At 47.0% G+C, this 24,730-nt stretch overlaps 1 protein-coding gene across 1 annotated transcript in view; it reads left to right on the top strand.

The window, feature by feature from the left end:
- Positions 1-24,730, top strand: part of TSPOAP1 (TSPO associated protein 1) — a 2,768,302-nt gene that overhangs the window by 1,464,221 nt on the left and 1,279,351 nt on the right. The window contains exon 25 of the mRNA XM_086954028.1: positions 15,482-15,591. Within this exon, the coding sequence (XP_086810154.1) occupies positions 15,482-15,591 (110 nt within the window). The remainder of the gene's footprint in view (positions 1-15,481; positions 15,592-24,730) is intronic.

Below are 24,730 nucleotides of genomic sequence, written 5' to 3' on the forward strand. Positions count from 1 at the left end.
TACTACTTGTGTAACGATATATCTGTAAGAGACATTAGTTAGTGATAGATTCCTTACCGCCCTCCCATCCTCCCCGTTCTGCGAACTGATATTTAGGGTTAAGGTCATCCCCTTTCAGGGCCCTAGTTTCAATGGCACCAGTGTTAGTTCTATCATGGCTCTGCGTATCTGGCGCGGAAAAGCTGTGTTATCAGAACTGACGTCAGCGCGCATGGGCGCCGTCTATATACTCCGATGACGTCATCCCGGCGCTCACGACGCCGACGACGGACGCGGAGCCGCAGACGACGCCTACCAGCGCGCAGGGGTATTGCTACGCAAAAATTTCCGGATCCAGTCTGACGCCTGGGGATATTCTAAGGTAAGGAATCTATCACTAACTAATGTCTCTTACAGATATATCGTTACACAAGTAGTAACTTGTGCGTCAAGGCACCAACCTCTTTACAGGCCATTCATACACCTTTCATACGTGTGACACATACAAAACATTCACACCGCCAGTCGCGGACCCATCACATTACAACACTCACACCAGCGCCATTCAAGGGCCCATCACTTTCACACGCCCACATTTCTGACTCTGCAACTACACAAAATGATGGACTGCGTGGAGTGTAACTCAACTAGCAGTGTGTGTAGTGACTAACAGAAAGTAACCACTCACACACCGCCAGCCGAGCGCCAGTCCAACCCCACCACTATCCAAGCACCAGACCATGCACACCGCCAGCCAAACACCACTCAGCGCACACCGACAGCCAAGTACCACTCCACACACACCACCAGCCAAGCAACACTCCACTCGCACCGCAAGCCAAGCACCACTCCACACACACCACCAGCCAAGCACCACTCCATGCACAGACAGCCAAGTACCACTCCACGCACACCACCAGCCAAGCGCCACTCCACACACCACCAGCCAAGCGCCACTCCATGCACACCATCCAGCCAAGCGCAAATCCACACACACAGCCAGCCAAGCACCACTCCGTGCACAGACAGCCAAGAACCACTCCACGCACACCATCCAGCAAAGCGCCACTCCACACACACCGCCAGCCAAGCACCAATCCGTGCACAGACAGCCAAGTACCACTCCACGCACACCATCCAGCCAAGCGCCACACCACACACACCACCAGCCAAGCACCACTCCACGCACACCACAAGCCAAGCACCACTCCACACACACCGCCAGCCAAGCACCACTCCATGCACAGACAGCCAAGTACCACTCCACGCACACCACCAGCCAAGCGTCACTCCACACACACCATCAGCCAAGCGCCACTCCACACACCGCCAGCCAAGCGCCACTCCGTGCACAGACAGCCAAGTACCTCTCCACGCACACCATCCAGCCAAGCGCCACTCCACACACACCGCCAGCCAAGCTCCAGCCCAGGCACACCACCAGCCAAGCACCAATCCCAACACACCACCAGGCAAGCACAAGACCACGCACACCGGCAACCAAATAACAGACCACGCACACCGCCAGCCAAGCACCAAGTCCACAGACACCGCCAGCCAAGCACCAGTCCACAGACACCGCCAGCCAAGCGCCAAACCATGCACACCGTCAGACAATGGACACTACACGCAAACCAACATCATACTTGAGTTTTTTAAAAACACAAATAAAAACCAGAAACAAATTGCAAATTGATACAAATCTACTAACACAACAACTAAATCTAAATACACTACACAAATGCCAACTTTGAAACGGAACAATCAGTTTTAAAGAATAGAGACCAGCCTGTTCACTTTACCACTCATCAATCAATCAATCAATCATCGCATTTATATAGCGCACTACTCACCCAGAGGGTCTCAAGGCGCTGGGGGAGGGGGGTCCGCTACTGCTCGAACAGCCAGGTCTTGAGTTGCTTCCTGAAGGCGAGGTGGTTCTGGGTCAGGCGGAGGTGGGTGGGGAGGGAGTTCCATGTCTTGGCGGCGAGGTAGGAGAAGGACCGTCCCCCTGTGGTGGCTCTTCGGATGCGGGGGACGGCGGCGAGGGCGTGGCTGGTCGATCGAAGCTGGCGTTTGGGAGCGTAGAAGTTGAGGCGGCTGTTGAGGTATCCTGGGCCTTGGTTGTGTAGGGCTTTGTGTGCGTGGGTGAGGAGACGGAAGGTGATTCTCTTGTTGACCGGGAGCCAGTGCAGGTCTCTCAGGTGCCCGGAGATGTGGCTGCGATGGGGGATGTCCAGGATGAGTCGTGCTGAGGCGTTCTGGATCCGCTGGAGTCTCTTCTGGAGTTTGGTGGTGGTTCCGGCGTAGAGGGATTTGCCGTAGTCCAGAAGGCTGGTGACGAGGGCCTGGGTGACCGTTTTCCTGGTCTCGGTGGGGATCCACCGGAAGATCTTACGTAGCATGCGCAGGATGTTGAAGCACGACGAGGAGACGGCGTTGACTTGTCTGGTCATGGATAGAGAGGAGTCCAGGATGAAGCCCAGGTTGCCCAGCGTGGTCTGTTGGTTTGGGTGCGCTGCCTAGGGCGGGGTGCAACCAGGAGTCGTCCCAAGCGGCGGGTGAGGATCCCAGGATGAGGACTTCCGTCTTGTCCGAGTTCAGTTTCAGGCGGCTGTTCTTCATCCATTGGGCTACCTCTTTCATCCCTTCGTGAAGGTTGGCTCTGGCGGTGGCGGGTCGTTGGTGAGGGAGAGGATCAGCTGGGTGGCGTTGGAGATGATGTTGAGGTTGTGCTGGCGTGCGATGTCTGCGAGGAGGCTCATGTAGACGTTGAAGAGGGTTGGACTGAGCGAGGAGCCTTGAGGAACGCCGCAGATGACTTCGGTGGCTTCAGATCTGAACGGAGGGAGGCGGACTCTCTGTGTCCTTCCGGCGAGGAAGGAGATGATCCACTCCAGTGCCTTCTCCTGGACTCCGACGTTGCTGAGGCGTTGTACTAGGGTACGGTGGCAGACAGTGTCGAAGGCCGCCGAGAGGTCGAGGAGGATGAGGACCGCTGTTTCTTCGTTGTCGAGCAGCGCTCGGATGTCATCGGTGGCTGCGATCAGGGCGGTCTCGGTGCTGTGGTTGGCCCGGAAGCCAGACTGTGAGGGGTTGAGGGATCCGTTCGTCTCTAGGAAGGCGGCCAGCTGCTTGTTGACGGTCTTCTCGATGACTTTTGCAGGAAACGGGAGCAGCGAGATGGGGCGGTAGTTCTTGAGGTCGGTGGGGTCGGCCAATGGTTTTTTAAGTAGGGCGCTGAGTACGGCGTGCTTCCAGCTCTCCGGGAAGGTAGCGGTGTCGAAGGAGGTGTTGATGATGTCCCGCAGGTGGGGTGCGATGACAGCGTCGGCCTTGTTGAAGACGTGGTGGGGGCAGGGGTAGGTCGGAGATCCGGAGTGGATGGAGTTCATCGTGCGGACTGTGTCTTCGATGCTGATCGGAGTCCAGGCGCGGAGGGTGGTGGTGGGGGGCGGTGGTTCGGTCGTGGCGTTTGTCGATTAAGTGCTGAAGCTGTTGTGTATGTCCGCGATCTTGTTGTGGAAGTAGGAGGCGAGGGAGTTGCAGAGGTCTTGCGAAGGGGTGATGTTGTTGTTTCCGGCGTGGAAAACTTCTCCCAAAACTTCTTTTGTGTGTGATACATTCTAAAACAAGCAGGCACACACAGCCCAGGGTTAGAAGGACAGTCGGGGCAGTATATACGAACCTCCTTCCACAAACCTCTTCGCCAACAGACTCTACATCTCCGACTGGGAAAGTCTTTTGAGGTTGTAGGAGGAATTTGATCTGGAAAGTTGCAATCTTTCAATCTGGCAACATCCTCCACCACTCCAACTCTAGGAACACTTGCTTGTTCCACTAACACAAGGTTGCCTACCAGACTCCTGAAACTTCACAAAAGTCATCTTTGACTGAGGACAAGATTGCTGGAACACAACAAAAGCATTAAAGGTTGCCAAGTGGAAAAGATGGATAGCCAACTTCTTGTACCAAATGTAAGACTTACGAAGAGCAGCATACGGTTCCAACCTCTGATCTACTCTGTCAACACCACCCATGTGCCTATTATAGTCCATAATGCACACAGGTTTGTGCACTTCTGCAACCTGACCCCAAATAGTCAACGCTTCAGTGCTTTCATCATGTATGGAAGTCAACATTTAGACATCTTTCCGGTCTGAAAACTTCACAGCTAAAAGCTCCTCACAGCGCAATGCACTGCACTGTCCCCGAGCAAGCTTTTTACAAACAAGTTCTTTTGGAAAACCTTTACGGTTACAGCGGATATTGCCACAAGCAACAGTGTCCACTTTGGCCAATTCCCTGAACAACAGCACACCAGTGTAGAAGTTATCTACATATAAATGATGGCCTTTGTTAAAAAAATCCTCTACCAAGTTCCCACACAATTTTCTCAGTCACTCCAAAAGTGGACGGACAACCAGGGGGGTTAATCCTGGATTCCTTACCGGTGTACACCCTGAAATTAGAGACATATCCAGTCTGACTGTCACACAGCATATAAAGCTTAATTCCATAGTGTGCCCTGTTACTAGGAATGTATTGCCTAAATACCAAGCGGCCCTTGAACAACACCAAAGACTCATCCACTGCAATTTCTCTCCCAGGATAAAAGATCTCAGAAAATCGATCAACAAAATGATCAAGGACAGGCCGAATCTTGAAAAGACGGTCACAATCAGGGTGATCTCGTGCCAAAGCATCACCATTGTCAACAAAATGCATCATCCGAAGCAGAAGCAAATACCTATCATGACTCATGACTGCCGGAAATATAGCTGTTGCCATCAAGGGACTAGTAGACCAATATGAAGCCAATGATGGTTTCCTAAGCAAGCCCATCAAAAAAGTTAAACCTAAAAACTTTTTCATCTCCTCCAAATTTGTGGGAGTCCGTTGGTTAGCTTGAGCGTGGGGCTTAAGGATGGCACTGTTCTCCCTCAAAAACTGTTCTGCATACAAATTAGTCTGCTCTACAATCTCTGCCAAAAACACATCAGCCATAAACAACTTGAAAAAATCAATTGGCAAAAAGTTTTCAGTGTTCACCCTACACCCTGGAACACCAGTAAATTCAGGCAATGCCGGCTGCACCATGCCTGGGGCAACCCAGAGGTCAGAACTTTCATCGACAAGTCTCCCAGCCTCAGGCTGCCGCCCAGCTGCCTCTTGTCCCACTACACCAACTGGAAGTCTAGGAGCCCCAGGCTGCCGCCCAGCTGCCTCTCGCAGCACTACACCAACGTGAAGTCTAGCAGCCCCACGCTGCACCACAGATGCCTCTTGCCGCACTATCGGCACATCAATGTCCTCCTCTACCACAGGCACTTCATCCACACCAAAAATAGCTTCATCAGCACTCAGGGTATCTTCATCATCAGACGATGCCATGCGCAGAGAAAACTCACTACCAGAATCTTCACCTCCCATCTCTGCCTTAGAATCAGAGTCACACTCAGCACCATGGGCAGAGGAAGAATGAAAAAAGCATTCCAACAACTTGCTGAGCGGTAATCCGGCGGCTAGCCATTATCCTTACAAATAAAGGAGTCTGCACAAACAACTCAACAACCCCAACACTGTGCAAAGTAAGTTAAAAAATGGAAGCCTTTATCACAAATATCTATATTTAGAAAAAATATACAATTCACTTACAAGAGACAACTACACTCACCAGCACCTACTCTGCAAAGACACAGCAAATAGGCAACGATATCCCACTAGAAAGAAGAAAAAAAAAATGACATCTACAGAAGTACACATCAAAAACAAATGCAAAACATGTTTTACAATCACAACAAACAGAAACCAAACATACTCGTATTACTACACACTTTGTAAAATAAACAATTACATTACAATTGAACAAAAAAAGTCTCTCACCAAACGCATGCAACTACAGAAACAGCAGAACAACAGAACCACCAGTAACGGAACCGCACACTGCAACATCTAAAGAGAAAAAAAACCAATACACATTAGAAGAAACAAAAACAACACATATTACAACAGGGTATGTCACAAATGGGGTGTCTGTCCCCAAGGGGGGAAGATTATAAATCATTATAAACGTGGGCCTCCTGGAAGCAACCCTACGGAGGGCAAAGAGGCCAAATAAAGACACGGCAGAACATACTTTTGAAAACAAATTGGCCCAAGGGGTCGCTCCCTATAAAAAAAGAAAAACCTGGAGTCTAGTGGGCTTTTCTATCCCCCCCTGGGTCCAGAAACAGTACAAAAAACCAGCCGATCTGCCCCCAGGGGGGGCAGAACAGTCTACAATAGTTATACAATATTTATAATGCCCCCTGGAAGCGACCCCGCTTCCTTTATAAATATAATCCAATCCCTGGTGTCTAGTGGGCTTTTCTGCCCCCCCTCCCCTCCTGGGTCCAGGTGCGGCCCAAAAAACGGCTGATCTGCACCCAGGGGGGAGCAGAAAAGTCTAAAACAAAATTAGGGCCACTAGGAAGCGACCCTTCCCCAAGGGGTCGCTTCCTTTTCAAAGGTAAACAAATCCCTGGTGACTAGTGGGCTTTTCTGCCCCCCTGGGTGCAGATCGGCCAAAAAAACGGCCGATCTTACCCAGGGGGGGGGCAGAAAAGTCTGAAAAACATTATGGCCCCAAAAGGAAACGACCTTTGCCCAAGGGGTCGCTTCCTGCACACATACATATGCCCAAACAAAATCCCTGGTGTCTAGTGGAGCATTCCTGGTGCACGATCGCGACGCTGTGCGATATCGTGCACCAGGAATACCCTGCATTGGGACATCAGGGGAGAGGAAACACAGTTTCCTCCCCCCCTATGCCTCAAGGCACTGAAAACCGCCCCGGCCCCGCCCCACCGGAGCACCAAACACCGACCTGTCTGCTGGACGCGCTGGAAACAAATGGCTTCCAGCGCGTCCAGCGCTTCCTGATGACGCCGGTGCGCGCTGACGTCACCAGGAAGCGTGGGGGGGCCAGGGGGTGGCAGTGGAAAGTCTTCCGCTGCCACTCCTGCAAAAATACCCAGGATCGATGCACAAGGGGGGAGTGCCAGTGCTCCCCCCCCAGGGCTGTACTAATGACGGAGCGGTTCCGTCATCAGCACAGCCCAACCGATGCTGATGACGGAACCGCTCCGTCATCAGCATCGAAGGGGTTAAAGGCAGTCATGACCCCCAGCTTCCCTTCATGCCTCAGGGGTGACAGTTAGGTCAGTTGTTCTTTCCGGCTCCTTCAGGAAGGACTCTGGTTGCACAGCTCCCCTTCTTTCTGATTTTAGTCAGAAATAATCTTCAGTTATCTGAAAATGTTTGAAGTAAGGTTCTGTCTTTTTTTGACAGAATTTGGGATTTTTTCCACTCCAAAATGCCATCTCTTTTTGACCCCTGCCCTTCTTGTGGAAAAAAGAAGGCCAGGTGAGAGTCTCATGCAGTCTGAATTCTTTGTTTGCCTAAGGACCATCTAGAGACGCACCATCCAAGCACATTCATAAACTATCTCAGCTGCTGGAAAGATGACTGGTATACTGCACAAGAAAAGGTAAAAAAGTTCACTAAAAGCTAAGAACGAATACTGGGCAGGCAATTGGGGTGCCAAAGTGGGGGGGGGGCTGCAATCCCTCGATGCAAACAGCATTGGAGAGAACATTAAACAAACGCAAAACAATAAAAAAAACAAGTGCCTAGGAACGCTTCCAATCATCCGGGTGGTGAAATAAATAAAAAAATTGCCCAATCTCATGTGTATTGTGTTTCTCAGAAAGTCCACTAATTCAGATATTCTTAAAAATTGCAGCCTAATCATGTTGCGGGAGTCTTCAATGCAAATAATGACAAATTGCCAATTTTTCTTCTTAATTTGCGGCCTGACTGACTTGCACATTCCCTCTTGCAGTCTGAGAGAGCGAGTTGGCTCACGGTCTGGAAAATAACAACAGGTGTGAAGAAGGTTTACTCACGGGGGCTGTACTTATCAGACACCACTTCATGGTGCGTGCTGGAAACAATGGCACAGATATAATCATTTCGATTCATGAGCGGAAAGTAAATCGCTATAATTGATTTGCATGGTATACACCGATTTAAAGCAAATGTAAAAAGATGTGGTCACAGAGCGGAACTGTTGTACAACGTGCTGTCGCCAGTGCTTTATGTAAACATTAATTTTAAGTCTGTTGTGAATAAAAATAAATTATTAACTTAATACTGACTGGTTGTTTTACCACACAGTTAAGTCACCATGGAAGCTGGGATTGCTGTTGTCTGGCGTATAAACACGAAACGTAAACACATTTTGGGTCTCTGGGCATATCACTTAATCTCCCCATCAGTCGCGGCCTGCATGACGGGCGGGGGTGGAAATTGGGTCGTCACAGGGGGAGGCATGAGGGCTTTAATGAAAGAAAAATTAAAAATATAAAATAAAACTTACGGTCCTGCTTCTGGATGGGTTTGGACTCAAGCTCCCACCGTCCTGCTTTCTCCAATTCCCTGCAGCTCTCGGCATCAAGGAAAGACGTCGGAGCAGTCAGGGAAGCTCCGTCTTCCTCGGGCCGGTGTGCTGGGCTCTCCTTGGTGCATGGGAGCCCCCCCCACTCAGGCACTGGACGCCTGCCTTCTGGTGTTCGCGCTTGCCCCAGTATTGGAACTTTCATAGATTCCCATGCTTTGTATCATTCCCCGGTCGTTGCAATGGAAGTTTCGGTAATTTTGTAGTATATCTAACTCTTTATGTAAAAGAGACCAAAAACTTGCAACAACCAATCAGAATAGCCGCACCCCATAGAACCCTCCTGAGAGAGCCTCAGATTTTCTACCGCACGTTGTGCTAAGGGAGTCTCCACTGAGCTCTGCTCCGTTTTCTTTCTACAACTTGGGATTCAGCTATTTTTTTTTCAAGATGTCAGATAAAGAGAAGAAGGCCTTATTTAAGGCTTGTTCTATCTGTTCTAAGAAAAGCCTATATTTGTAGGACAAGCATAAGGATTGTATTTACTGCTTGTACCCAGGCCACACGGCCACTGATTGCAAGATCTGCAGAACCTTCTCCACCAAGACATTGATAGATAGGGAAGGAAGACGTTTGACCTGGCTTCAGAAAATGAAGTCACAGAAGGAGGTGATTTCCAGTGATAGTGAGGATTCCTCCTCGACTTCTTCATCAAGGAGTTCTAAGAAGAGGGGTTGGTCTTCCCCTTCAACTTCAACTGAGCCTCCTTCTAAGGCCTCTCAAAAGACCTCTGATAGGTCTAGTAGGCCCAGTCCCCGAAAATCTCCTCACCGAGGTGCGAAGGAGAAAGAGGGATTTGTGTCTTAGGTGGTTTCTACACAGAAGGGGTCTCAAGTGCCTTCTGTTCTCTCTCCACCATTTGGAAAGACAAAAAGCTTCCCTACCTCAAGAGGGGAAATTAGAGAAGAAAACCCGCTCGTCGATGATGGCATCATCAGGTACGTCACCGACAACTGCTAAATTTCATCAGGCGTCGATTACAGCTCCGTCGACGGTCCCGACGTCGACAGCGACGACGACTTCGTCGACAGCTCAAGTTCCCATCTCAGTGTCGTCAACGATATTGATAACCTCGACGAAGATGACGCCGATGGTGGCGTCAAAGATGGCGATGACGACGGCTACTATCATACTGACGAAGAGCTTGTCGGCGGTGCCGTCAACGATTTCTCCACCGTCGACGATGGTCCTTTCCCCGACGACGATGCTCTCGTCGACGGTGATTCCATCATTGACGACAACGTCGACAACGACTCCGTTGAGGGTACAAAAAGTAAAAATTTCAATTTAAAGACGCCAAAACTCCGGAGATGGCATCTCCACGAAGGGTGACCACCCTGCCTCCGGCCTTACTTTTGGATGAAGACTACTCAGATGAGGATGATAGTCCTCATGGGGATGCGTACAGTCCATCTCAGCTCCATTTGAAATACCAGGACTCACTCTGATGACTATTATGAAGAACAACAACAATCTCCTCCCAGGGAGAGAACGCAGGAGCAACCCCATCAGGTTATGGTTTCTATGCCCTCCTCCATAATAAATGACTTACAAATTATGTTGATGGATTATAGGAGGAGATTTCCATCCCAATACTCCGAATCCATGCAGCCACCTCCTCCTCCATCAGTTTCTGTGGTTCAGCCGCCAGAACAAGAACCCTCAGATGGGAGGCAGAATATCACCACGGGTCAAGCGGTTGGTGCTTATGATGATGACGACGATTCTTCAGATGATGGACGGAATGTGACAGAGGTCCCAAATCCAGATAGAGAATGGGACGACTATATTATTCCAGACCCCCCTTTACCTTCACCAGATCCGGTAGATTCCCCTCCAGCAGACATAGGGGGTTTCCACAATCTCATGGAATAAAGCTTCAAAGAGATTTGGTCTACCTGTTCCGGTAGTTCAATCGGACTGCTTCCGCTATGATTTTAAAGAGCTGTATAGGAAATCCATCCGCTCGATTCCCATCATAGAGCACGTATGGAGTGAAGGTCATGCAGTCTCCAGCTACTGTTATTCCTGTCCTACCGCGGCTGGAGAAAAAGTACAAGGCCCCTAATGGTAGTCCTGCTTTCCTGGTTGACCCACCGAAGTCGATCTCCCAGGCGGCTCAGAGAAAGTCAAAGAACCCATCTGCCCCTGTGGCTTCGCCGCCTGATAGGGAAGGTAGACGCCTGGACAACGTGGGCAAAATATTCTCTTCTATGTCCAGCCTCCTGGTTCGAGCCTCCAATGCACTTGCAATTTTGGGACGATATGATCGCCAAATGTGGTGCGATTTTTCTCCGTTTGTTGATCAGCTAACGGACAGTGCTAAAGCGGATGCAAGGAAGATTTTGGAGGAAGGGGAACGATCTTACTCAGAGATTATTGACTACGCCATGGACATCGCCAATCTGCTTTTCGTGCTTTCGCAGGTTCGGCTTTCCTGAGAAGACAAGGTTGGCTTCGGGCTACCTGGTTTTGCCCTGAGGTACAAAATAAGATTTTAGATTTGCCTTTTGATGGTGATATGCTTTTTGGTAGGCATATAGATGATGCCTTACAAGACATCAAGAAGGACACAGAAACAGCCAGGTCCGACGGCACGTTGCACTATCGTAAGGTACCTTTCCGAGGGGCAAAAGGTAAAAGTTTTTCAAACTACAGAGGAGGATACCAACAGCGCTACTTCTCCTATTCGCAATCTGCCCAGGCCTATAAGTCTCAATACTCTCAACGGCGGAGCCAATCAGCGTCTTTCTCTCGCCAGCCGGCAAGAGGTTGACAGGGTCGTCGGGGGAGAGGTTCTTCTAAACGTCAATAGCAGCCTCTCGGCTCGGTCTACTGTTCCTCCTCCCCCGGTAACATCAGTAGGGGGCCGGATTTCACATTGCCTACACAGCTGGAAGATCATAACATAAGATCGGTGGGTCCTCAATATCATTCGGTTTGGCCACACATTGGAATTTCAGCACCTCCCACCTTCGAGAGCCCCTCGCGCCACCGTATCAAAACATCTACAGCTTCTGCGTCTCGAAGCCCATCAATTGTTCATCAAGGGAGCGATAGAGCCTTTACCTCTGTCTCAAAGAGAAGAAGGGTTTTTCCTGGTTCACAAGACGGATGAGAAGTGGCGAACAATTTTAGACCTAAGGGAGCTCAACACCTATCTCATAAAGCTGTCATTCAGAATGGTATCCCTTCAGGATATTTTACGTCTTCTCAATCCAGGAGATTACATGCTTTACTGTAGCCAAGAGCCACTTTCAATTCAGAGTCCTGCCCTTCGGGCTCAGATCCGCCCCAAGGATATTCACGAAGGTTTTAGCCCCGGTGGCGGTATTTCTCAGAAAGCAATCTCGAGAGGTTTTCCCCTACCTAGACGATTGGTTAATAAAGGCTCCATCTTTTCAAGTAACTTCCAGAGCAGTCAAGAGTTGCATTCGACTTTTCGATCGACTAGGCCTACAACTCAACAGGAGCAAATCAGTTCTTCACCCATCCAGGTCGGCCAAATTTGTAGGTTCCATTCTGGATACAAGTTGCTGCAAGGCTTTCCCTTCGGACGAAAAACAGAAAAGACTCATTCTTTCGGCTCGGCTCTTACAAAAGAGATGGTCTCTTGCGGTCCGTCTGAACAAGTCGCTCTTAGGATCGATTTCATCTTGCATACCCTTAATTCAGCACTGCAGACTACGTATGTGCCCGCTGCTGGAGCAGCTAGACAAGCAATAGTGACAGGCTCCATCTCCCTTGGTTCTGACCACAGATGCCTCACTGGAATGTTGGGGAGCAGTGTTACAGGATCTACAGGTGAACGGTCTTTGGACGCCCGAGCAGCGTACTTTCCACATCAATCTTCTGGAACTCAAGGCCATTCATTTAGCTTTGCAAGCTTTCCTTCCAAGAATTCGGAATGCCACGGTACTGATTTGTACGGACAACACGACGGCCATGCATTATATGAACAAACAAGGCGGAACAAGATCTCGAGTTCTTTCAAGGGAAGCCTAAGAAATATGGAAATGGGCAATTCTCCACTGAGTTTCTCTCTCTGAAGAACACCTTCCAGGTACACTCAACACGACAGCGGATGCATTGAGTTGTCTGAAGTCAATTTGTCACGAGTGGGAACTGGGTCGGAGCACTCTCAACGAGGTCTCGCCTGTTGGGGCACTCCGTCCATTGCGAGTCCAGTCAACAGAAAATGCCAATTCTACGCAAGCAGGGATCACCATTGCGGTTCACTGGGGAATGCTCTTTCGATAGCCTGGTCAGGTGCATTTGTTTATGCCTTTCCTCCAATTCCCCTGATTCCGAGGCTAATCAGGAAACTCAAGACGGAACCTTGCAGAATGATTTTGATCGCACCAGTGTGGCCCCGCCAGTTCTGGTTCACATAGCTTCTCCAGCTCTCTCAAGATCAGCCAATTCACCTACGGCCCATTCCATCTCTATTGACAATGTCTCAGGGCCAAGTGGTGCATCCTGACTCGGGCTCTCTCCCATTGACAGCATGGCTCCTGAGCACCGAGAATTCCAGAATTTAAATATCCCTCAGGAGTGTAAAGAAATACTATCTCATGCCCGTGCACCAAGTACAAATATGGCCTATTGCGTGAAATGCAAAACGTTTCTGCTTATGGTGCCATCGACAGAATATCCTTCCGTTCTCTTCTACTCCTCACCAGATATTACCTGACATTCTTTCTCTGGCTAAGTCAGGCCTAGCACATTCCTCCATCAAGGTACACCTGGCAGCTATCTCTAGATTCAGGTGGACAGCCTCAGGTCCTTCTCTTTGGTCCGCGAGAATTGCCAAGCAATTCCTAAAAGGTCTTTTCAGGGTTTTTCCCCAGTCCGGCCTCCTCCTCCAGTCTGGCAACTCAATTTGGTACTGGCTCATCTCATGAGACCGCCATTTGAACCTATTCACAGAGCGGATCTTACGTTCCTATCATGGAAAGTAGCTCTCCTTTTAGCCTTGACGTTGGCTAGGAGGGTTGGAGAGCTCCAAGCTATTACTATTATGGAACATTTTTTACAGTTCAAAAAACACATTCTAATCCTAAGAACAAATCCGAAGTTCATTCCAAAGGTCCCTTTTGATTTCCATTTGAACGAACCAGTGGTTCTGAAATCTTTTTTCCCTCGACCATCGTCTCCAGCAGAAATGTCTCTACATTCCTTGGATGTTCAAAGAGGTTTAAAATGTTATTTGTAACAGACAAAGAGTTTCAGGAAGTCTTCCCAGCTCTTCGTTACTTATAGTGCTCCGCAGAAAGGTTTTCCGCTTTCAAAACAAGGCATTTCACAGTGGATTTCCAGTGCTATTCACTATTGTCACAAGGAGGCGGGTAAACCGCTAGAAAGACATGTACGAGCTCATTCTACAAGATCAGTCTCATCCTCTGCAGCTCTCTTCGCTGGAGTTCCTATCCAAGACATTTGTAGGGCTGCTACATAGAGCAATGCCCACACATTCACCAAGCATTACTGCTTGGATTCTTTCATAAGGAGCGAAGCGGCAGTCGGACAAGCAGTCCTGTGGAATCTTTTCCAATGAGAGGTGAGCTATCCCTCCTTCCTATGATTGCACATTTTGTATCGGATATGGTTTCCTATCTATTGTTGCAAGATTTATTTACTTCCTATGAAAATAGGTATACTGAGGTTTGTTGATACTCATGTAACAAAATGTGCATTTATTGCTTACTGCTAGCTACTCTGATACAAAGCATGGGAATCTATGAAAGTTCCAATACTGGGGCAAGAAAACAAGTTACTTACCTGTAACTTTGGCTCCCCAGTATTGGTAACTTTCATAGATTCCCATACGCACACCCTCCTCCCCTGGGAAAGCTCAGCCTTTAGCAGATGTGGTTACTGATACACAACGGCTACGAAAATCTGAGGCTCTGAGGCTCTCTCAGGAGCATTCTATGCGGTGAGGCTATTTTGATTGGTTGTTGCAAGTTTTTGGTCTCTTTTACAAAAAGAGGTGGCTATGCTACACAATGAGATGAGGCCTGGGCCTATCTTTCTCTTTTGTACCTACTGCTATGGTATTTTCTATTTACCTAGACTCCCATTCCGACGACGGGGGAATGATACAAAGCATGGGAATCTATGAAAGTTACCAATACTGGAGAACCAAAGTTACAGGTAAGTAACTTGTTTTCTTCCTTTACTTTGCGCACTCCTTAAAAACAAGCATTTGCAATGCAATACGACTCGCATTTACGCGAGACGTATTGCATTACAAATGGGAGCATCTGCGTTGAAGAAGGCACAAACCGGAGTGGGGTGGTGGGTGAGGGGGGCGAAAAATTTGCCAACTGCGGGAGGGTCGGGGGGACACAGGGCAGCAAGTAGTGTTCGAGTAAAGGGGCTGATCGCTTCAGAAGGAGCAAAATGACGACATAGGCATCAGGAGGCGAGACTAAGAAGCCAAACACCAATCACAATTTAGTATTTATAATAAAAGCCAATCAAAAAGATGGGCGGAAGTGGGTGGAGCTTCCCCCACTATAGTGTATACAGCATCTCTCGACGAGACAGCCCATGCGCTGCCTAGGCGAGACCTAAAAAAGGTGTTGGGGGAAACCATGACAAAAGGAGTACTTTTCTGCACAGCATAACAGTAATCTGGGTGCCATATTGGTGTTTCACTTGGCGTATTTCGTGAGGTGGAACATTTGCCGTTATTTGAGTGGAAGGAAAGACCATAGTGGATCACCGCCCTACGTTTACTCACTTCTGCACTACTCTAATGCATCAAACCATGGGCATTGCACACGTGAATAACTGACTCAGGATGTCCCAAAGAACCAGAGGTAGCATCACGTGAAAGGTCAGTGCAAGTAAGTAACTTTTCCTTCTGCAGTGTATGCTTATTGCTACTAGATGGAGCAGAGAACCCGAAATTTAATAACTGATGTTTTGCTAAAAAAAATTGTTTTTCCATGACCATGTAAGTAGTGTAAATAGACCTGCTTTTTCTCCCTTAAGCTATAACCCTTTTGATGGCCCAAATGAAAATCCTGAGGCTGAACTACCACTCACAGCTGGGGAGTATATTTACATCTATGGGGAGATGGATGATGATGGATTTTATGAAGGTAAGTTTTGGAGTATGTGAGAGATGGCTGGGACTCTGAAGATATTGCAGACTTAATTATATTACCATTCAGTATGAGTGAAAAGTCTGCTGATGTGTGTTTATGTATGCACTTAAGGGTAGGGGAAGAGACAACTCCCAAAAGCACTACCCCCAGTTCATACCAAAATCTGATTACTGGTGGAATCCAGCACACCAAATTAGGCAAAAAGGTCTAAGCCATTTTTATCCTGACCATTCATGCCAAGTTGAGGCTTTCTGATCCAACAAAAGTGGGTTATTCTGAATAGGCCTGCACGGAACTCTAACTATTACTGACTGGTTTTGCATTTCTTTGTTCTTTTTTCATTCAGCTATGTTCTCACTATGAGATGATGATTGGCAGAGAGGTTGATCTGATCGTGATGAATGCCTAAACAGCAATTTGTTCAGGTCATTAAGGCAGAAATATGTTGACCTCTAAGTTTCGTGGAAATATTTCCCATTAATAGTCTTTAACCCAACACACTGAGTATTTTAATAAAGCATAGGAGGTCTCCCTGTAGGTAGTAGGCGCATTGTTTATCCCTCTGTATTCCCAATTCTGATAGAAACAACTGCAGAAACCTCACCTTTGGAATGCCTCCAGGCATTAGACTGGATCCCGAAAGGTTTGCATAGCAATGTTCGCCAGTGTCGAAAGGTGTTGTGCTAAGTCATGGTTCTGCGTGCGACTCTATCCTGTGACGTCGAATTCCCTACCTATATGTCATCTACTCACGCTGGCATTAATCCATGTATGACTTGTAACTGACATATGTTGGTCACCGATCCATATGATGTCTGTTTGTGGTGTCTTGGTTCCGGCCACGACTCGAAGTCCTGCTCGTCACATGCCAAGATGAAGAAGGCGATTCGGAAGTGGGAAACAAAACTCACTTTACTGGAGTTCGGGAAATTGGACACTCGGACCCGTTCGATGTCCCTGGTTTATCGATCTCGGTCGAGATCAAGAGAGCTGTCTTGTTCTCCATCAAGAGGTCGGTCGAAAGGTAGGAGTTCGCCTAAGTCAAGAGCAATAAAATTCATTAGAAATCTTAGCATGGTTCTACTGCATCGCACCACTCATTCTTACAGCCATTTGGAGTCGCATGACGTCCCAGGACCTTTGACTCTAAATTGTTTTCCAGCTTGGGATCTGCCTTTAAAGGATCCTCCTTAGACATCTTTTCCCTTTTGACTCCCAGCAGATAAGGTAGCGATCCCAGATCAGGTCCAGCTGCTTAAGAAAGCAATGGGCTCGATAGTCTGGTTCCTGTTGGCACACCTCCAGGCTCCAAAATCCCAAGAAGCCTCTGGTTGGTCAGACGTTGAAAAATCTATCATTAACACCAGCTTTGCTTCTTGTTTGGGGTTTGAGTACTATGACGTTGGGATCAATGGTTATAGAACCTATGACTTCATTCACAGCAGCGCCGCAGTTGATGCCACATGTTCCTCATCTGAGGTTGCATTCGCTGCCGGGATTGATGTCGCTGACACCAATAGCTGATCTATTGTTTTATCAGATTCCTAAAGTTCGATGCCTTCTACTTTGGTATATGCTAGGTCAGACCCCAAACTTTCATGAGGAGAGTATTTTTTGTGATGCAGAATATCCTCAAGATGATATTTTGCAGGATTTGCAAGATGCTTGCGGTGTTCACACTTCTCCTAATATAGATTATCCTCCCCTACATCACTTATGGCCATTGCGAAGACATCATCCTTTGTAGCTGTTATTTGCAGAGTGCAGAAAGTCTTGATTTAGTTTTATCTACACAAGAGATTACAACTATTTTGTTGACTGAATTTGTTGTTCAATCAAGAGCTTCACTGAAGCCTGTAGTACCATTTTCTGAGGCCTTAAAAGATTTTTGGGTGGTCACTTAGGCAAATCTTAGATCTTGCTCTACAATAAACAGATAAATTGAGAGAAGACACTGACCAGCTCACAGTGATCTGGATTTTCTACTCCAGCATCCAACTCCAGGGATTTTAATAGTACAGGCTTCTACAAGTTACACTAAATTTAATGCTTTTACAACCCCTCCACCTAACAGGAAGTCTAAAAAGATGGACGCATATGCAAAGGTTTTTTTCTTCAAGTTTGGTCTACTGTTCGGGAAATACTTCCAGTCTGTTGGAAAGATTGCTCATGCTTTGTGGGATAGAATTGCTGATGTTTTACTTGCACTACAGGGGGACACTCAGAAAATTTTGCAAAGTTTGGTTTTGGATGGGCAGTATGCTCAAACTTTCTATAGAATCTGGAGTAGATACTACTGATTGTTTGGGTACCGTCCTGGGAACCAGTGTGGTAATAAGAAGGCATATTTGAATCTGTTTAACTGGTTCTTCAACAGATTAATCAATAAGCCATTTGATGGCTTTAGATTGATTGGTTAGAATGATCATACAGTCCTTAAGAGATTTTAAAGAGATTATAGCTACTGTTCATTCTTTGGGGTTGGCACCACCGGTGTTCCAGTTGTCTCAACAACAGCACCATTTGAGAGGACGAGTTCGAGGGGCAGGTAAACAGCATACAGCCACCCAAACACAATGATCTGCCCAAACTACAGCCCCTCCTTCTGCAACAGCTTCAAAGCCTTTCTAGATCGTCCTTGTTGCTCTACGATCGGCTGGTTAGGGGTCGTATCACCCGCGACCTTCCTGTCTGGAGGAGCATAACTTCAGACCAATGGGTTCTCCAGACTGAGGCACAAGGTTACTCCCTATCTTTTCAAATGCTCTCTTCGAACATTCCTTGACCACCACAATTAGTTTCAGTGAACCAATTGTTAATTCTTCAGACAGAAGTCCAGGCTGTGTTAGCAAATGGGACAATAGAGAGGGTTCCACTTTTAGAAGTAGAGACTGGTTGTTATTCCTGTTATTTTCAAACCCCAATGAAGAACAGGGGTATACGCCCCACTGGCGCCTGAGTTCAAAATGCTCACCTTGGCCCAAGTTCTGTCTGCCCTGGATCCAGGAGACTTGATGGTAGCATTGGATCTGCAGGAGTAACATTCCTGTTCTGCAATTTTACAGACTTTATCTGCATTTTCAGGTGTGATAAGAACATTTTCCATTTTCTCTATTCCCTTTTGGGCTGGCCAATGCACCTTGGGTGTTCACAAAGATAATGGCAGTAGTTTCAGCATATCTGCGGAGGTTGAAAATACCAGTCTTCCTGAACCTCAAGGACTGCCTGGTAAGGGTGCAGCAGTTACCAACCATCTCCAGGTGATGGCCGACCTATTGATGTCTTTGGGTTTTACCTTCAGTGTGCTGAAGTAATGTATGACTCCTTTGCAAAGACTTGCTTTTTTGGGGGCTATACTGGACATTGTGTTATTTCAAACTATACCTCTGCCTCTTCGAGTTCAGGACATTCGAGATATGATGCAGATGTTTCAGCCTGCAGCCTGAATCTCGTTAAGATTGTCTCTGAAACTTCTGTATCCTGCTTATGGACCAATCAGGTGGGACATGCGGGCTTTGCAGTAGAATTTGAAGTCTCAATGGGGCTCAACACCAATAAAATCTATTCGATTTCATTAGGTTGTCAGAGGAGACTACAGTGGTGGCTACTAGACTACGGTTAGACCAACGACAGACCTCTATTGTTGCCCCACCTATAGCTGACCATTGTGACAGATGGGTCTTTGCTGGGTTGGGATGGTCATCTGGGGGAAATGGAAATCAGAGGACTCTGGTCTCTGGTGGAAGCTTATTTTCACATAAATAACTTTGACACTTCCAGCGATCGATTAGCCATAAAAGCTTTTTTTCCAGGGCTCAAAGGGCAACGAGGGCATGTATTCACAGACAATGCAAGTGCAATGTGGTATTACAACAAACAGGGCTGAGTGGCTTTGTGGGTACTTTCTCTGGAAGCTCTTGCTTGGGAATGGCTGAGTGATCAGGGCTTATCTCTGATCGTCCAACACCTGGTGAGATCTTTAAACGTAAGAGCAGAAAAACTATGCTGGCAATAACTAGTGGATCACTAATAGTATCTATGCTCCGAGCTGGGATAGGGTGTCTTCCACCAATAGGTAGGACCCTGCCAGCACAGAGAATGTGCGGTGTTGAGAATTATGAGACTTGGAGTTCCCAAGACAGTCCTCTCTGGGAGATACCTTCCACCTTTACTGGGGCCCAGGACTAATGTATGCCTATTCGTCACTACCTCTGCTGCCCAGAGTGCTCAAGAAGATCAACAGATGCCGGGCCTAAGTCATCCTAGTGGCTCCAGACTGGGCAAGGAGAGGGGGTATTCTGAACTTCTGGCCATGAGCATCAGTCCACTGATTTGGCTGCCTCTGATTGAGCGCCTCTTGTCACAGCAGCAGGGTCAGGTTCTTCATCTGAGTCCGAGTGGGTTACAACTTCATGCATGGAGATTTAGCGTAGGCAGTTGTTAACATATGATCTTCTCCGGAAGTAGTTGGTGGATTGCAGGCAGCCAAACGCCCATCTAAAAAGACTGATGGATGGTGGTTGAAGTTTTTGGTGTGGTGTGCCTCACATTGGATCCAACCCTTTAAAACGTCCCTTTCTGATATTCTCTGGTTTTGTTTATTAATGACTCAGTAAGGTGTGGTTGTACCTAAAGTTAAAGGTTATTTAGCAGTTCTTCTGGCTTTCTTACGTTTACCAGATCAACAGTCATTTATCTAAATCGCATGTTGTAATTTGGTTTTTTAAGAGGTTGGGTCATATGTTTTCTCCTGTTCTTTTCATAATGCTGCAGTTGTATTTGAATCTAGTGTTTGCTTATCTAATGTGCTTACCTATTGAGCCTATCCACAGTTTTCGTAGTTTTGTTCAGAACCACGTCTTCAGTGCTTGTCATTAGGTGCTAGCGCCTAATGACAAGCCCTGAGGAGGTGACTGTGTATGCTGTGAAACGCGTGTTGGCTGAGGCTGTATTCTATATGTGGGCTTTCAACATGTGCTTCTAAGCAAAACTATGAAAATAACACCTGAAGAGCTTTTTGATGCCAACTAAGATTTGTTTAGATGTAATAGGTGTAGTTAATTTGTAGATATCACATTTGTATGTGATATATTTTTCTAATAAAACTTGAATGTAAAATTTGATATGCAATTATTGTCTGATAATTGATATTTAAAGAGCCCTCAACCAATTGAAACTCTTTAACGTATGATAAAGGATGCCACCCATGGGTGTGTGAGGGGCTTCGTCCTTTAAGTAGAGGACTTGTAAGATCTTGATGTAATATTCCTACATTGAACTGTCATTTTCGCATGCCGCACTATCTTCTACCTCTATTTCCACTCATTAGCGGTCCGTCTTGACCATCAGCAGTCTGTGTCTTTAATGGAACAGGCTCACAATATTCTATTGCATGATGTTAGACCAAAAACAAATGTTCACATTTTCATTGCTGTCTAAATAATGTTCATTACCTAAAAATGACACACATCTTGGTAAGCTTTTATGTGTGTGTGTGTGTGTGTGTGTGTATATATGTGGTGTTTATATAGTAAAAACATAACCAAACAGCAGAGTCCTTTACGTTGTCAAGGCAAAAAGACATTTTACATGCAAAAGGAGAAGAATCTTGTTTGTGGACTGTTACTGCATCATGATGTAGTGTTCTTTAATGAGGTTAATGAGAATTTGTCTCTTTCCTAAATTGGAGGCAAATTTGGCCAGTCATGATGAATATGAGGATATTGTTCCAGATCCTCTCAGCATTGACAGAGAAGGCCTGTTGGCTTAATATGTTTTTTAATATGTTTTTAGTTTTTGCACAATTTCATCTCTTCTCTTAGTGTTAGGTCTTTCAAATATGTTTGATGGGGATGTTATTATCCAGACAGTTGAAATGCAATCTAAAATATCCACTTCAGAATCACAGCGGAGAGGAAAATAGTTTTTCTTCTGGATTTCAAGTCTTCTTTATACAGCCCCTTCAAGAATGCCTAGGGTATCAGTGGAGCCAGCGCCCAGGGAGCTGAGAAGACAAACAACATTATGCGCAGGAAGCAGTGTAATTCTTTTCATAGAGTATGGAGCGGAGAAAACTCATTAAAGGTATTCTAGTCTGGTTAAACTACTTATAGGACAACTGATATGTTCCTCTGAAATATCCTGTCCTAGGAAGAGAGCTTGAAGCAGTGCAGGAGTGGTTATACAGAATGAAAAATTTAAATGTGATGCTATTAAAACTATTTTAATTGAATGGTAAAGGACTGAACACATCTAACAAGATATTACATAGACACACAATAGTTGTCCCATTAGGAGTGTAACCAGATTGGAGCACAATTCAATATGTAGACATTTAGGACCCTTATTACACATATAAAGACTATATTTGCTACCATACAATAACACAAGAGTGCAAGTAGCACTTGAACTCTGTTTTTTAATGAGCAAAATACTCATGGAGAATCAAAACTGTGAATAAAGTAGACATTGTTAGCCTACAGGCTGCATTGCAAACCAATAGCATAGAAAATGAAAGCATTTTCAACAAAAACTGGCATTGTGCCTTTAAGGCAGCCATGACCCCTAGCTTCCCATCATGCCTCAGGGGTGACAGTTAGGTCAGTTGTTCTTTCCGGCTCCTTCAGTCAGGACCCTGGATTTTCAGCTCTTACTTTTTTTTACTTTCACTCGATGTCTTTTGGCCTTAGAGTGCAAGTGCTACCTTTTTTGTGTAACAGAAAAGGTTTATATTTGTCAAAAATGCTTTCCTCATTTGACCCTTGCCCTTCCTGTGGCAAGAAGGAGGCCAGGACTGATGCACACCCTGTGTGTATCCTCTGCCTTCGTGAGTCTCACTCTTCAGACAGCTGCCACCATTGCAGGAAGTTGTCAAGGAGAACCATCAAGGAGAGGGAGAGGATTCGTCTTTATGGCCTCTCTGAAAGAGGTAGGTCTCCTGTGAGGCAGCAGAAGAAGAGAACCCGGTCGACGTCGAGAGAAGTCCCGACCTGTTCTCCGTCGGGATCGACGTCGAAGCTGCTGTCGACGAAGAAAATGTCGAAGACCTTGATGCCGGCGCATCATCACTCGACTACGAAGACATCGTCGTCGAATGTATTGGTTTCTTGACATCAACCAGGCGACGTTCAACGTCGAGAGGTAGGTCTCCGTCGGTGCCGGGTGGGCGATCAACATCGAGACAGATCACTCCGTCGACGCCCCTGCCATCGACGTCGAGGCACAGCGCTCTGTCGGCGCATCGGCGATTGACGTCGAGACACAGTGCTCTGTCGTCGCCTCATCAACGGCGTTGACATCGAAGCATGCTATTCCTTCGTCGTCTCATCGACGTCGAGGCACATTTCTCCGCCGAGATCAGTACAACGATCTTCGGTATCGATACACAGGACATCTCCTTCGGCGTTGAGACAGACGTCAGGCAAGGGCTCTTCATCGTCGGTCCATCATACATCAACGTCGATATAGAAAACACCCCCGAGATTGGCGTCGGGATTGAGAGCAGCCCACCCTCCAGTCGACGTCGAGACAGCAATCTCCTGAGAGGGAGCAGAGAACGTCGAGAAAGGATGCGTCATCGGGTAGGCGTTCGAAGTCTAGAATGTGGAGTAGATACATATTTCTATGGTGAAGATTGTGTCAGGGTTGTGATAGGTGATGAGATCTGCAGTGTCTGGAGAGGAGAGGTGAGCAGTGGGTGCATTGACATGCATGAGACGGTGCTTGTTTTGGTAATTTGAAGGCATGTGGTAGCTAATGTTTTTTGTATAAGGTTTGATCAGTGTGTTGTGAGCATGCTATGTGAATGTCTTTGTGCGCTAGGCCAGTGTGGGATTGTGTGGATGTGTAGGGTTTGGTATGTGGTGCTGGATGAGGCAGATTATTATATCTTATCATGTTCATTGCAGTGGTTCCGACCAGCTCCCTCCTGGCCCTAACAGGCAAAGCTGTTGTCTGGGTCTGCCCTTTGCTGGGAACACTGAACAGGAGGATGCCATGGGGAGTTGCATGATGCAGGAAGTGATATTGGTCCTGTATTAGTGGATGCTGTGAAATGCAGTTATGTTCTTTTTTGTGGAGATGGATTCTGTGACATGTATTAATTTTCAACCATAGGGGTTATGTCCATTATGGGGGCCCGGAAGGACGTTTCAAACTGTTATCAAATAGAAATTACCTGGCCACCGAATCGATATCCTGCTAATTTATTCAGCAGATTAGAAATACAATCCATTTAGTCATTGCTTTCTACTTTAGCAATTGTACATTATTCAAATCATCTTTAGACAACAATTATTCATACTTGGTGCATTAAAGGATTACACATTTCATCTGCTCTGCATATTTTTTGAACTCATAACAAGACATATGTACAAAAACAAATAACAAAAAAAGCATGGTATGGCGTAGCCTCCCCTTAGTCATAGATGTGAGAAGTTGGCCCGATATGCAACGTTCGCTATTCTAGCGACCGCTATGTATCGTTCCAACGACCCTTATGGTGTTTGGTTGTAAGTCAACCTATAGACCAGCTATCCTAGTAGCGTGGATACGAGCAGTCTAAGGCTAAAGACTCGAGAGGGCGCGTTAAGCCAGCTGTTTACCACACATGTACCGCTTGAACACCCAGTGAAAGGACACCACACAAGTGTTATGAAAATAAACAGTATATTTATTAAGAATCACAACAGCCCTGTACTCTTTATGAGGACAAGGTACTAAGCACAAACCAAATCTCTTTAGCAAATACTTCAAGTGCACAATTAAAACAAGTGTCCGAGGACACGGAAAGTTTAAGGTCTCGGGTGGACCCGATAAGGCAAGTCGGAAGCGAGGGACTCGGGACCCTAGAGTAAAGAGGCTATGCAGGCACCGAAATGCCGAGTTACCTAGCCACGAGGGCTGCGGCTGCACAAGTCTTACAGGCGTCGGGGTCTTCGCTGACGAGCCAGGAGCCGGAAGAAAAGGAGTTGCTGGCCGGCGACCAGTGATGAATAGTTCGTAGAGATCCAAGCCTGGATCAGAGATTGATGATACCTGAAAGCAGAGGGGACCAAGTTCGTACTACTAGCCAGTAGTCAGAGGGTACCAGGAGGGCACCGGTTGGCCGTCACCTCGACTAGGTGAGTGGGCG

The sequence above is a fragment of the Lissotriton vulgaris genome, chromosome 2_1, assembly GCF_964263255.1.
Source record: "Lissotriton vulgaris chromosome 2_1, aLisVul1.2, whole genome shotgun sequence".
In the NCBI taxonomy this organism is placed as follows: Eukaryota; Metazoa; Chordata; class Amphibia; order Caudata; family Salamandridae; genus Lissotriton; species Lissotriton vulgaris.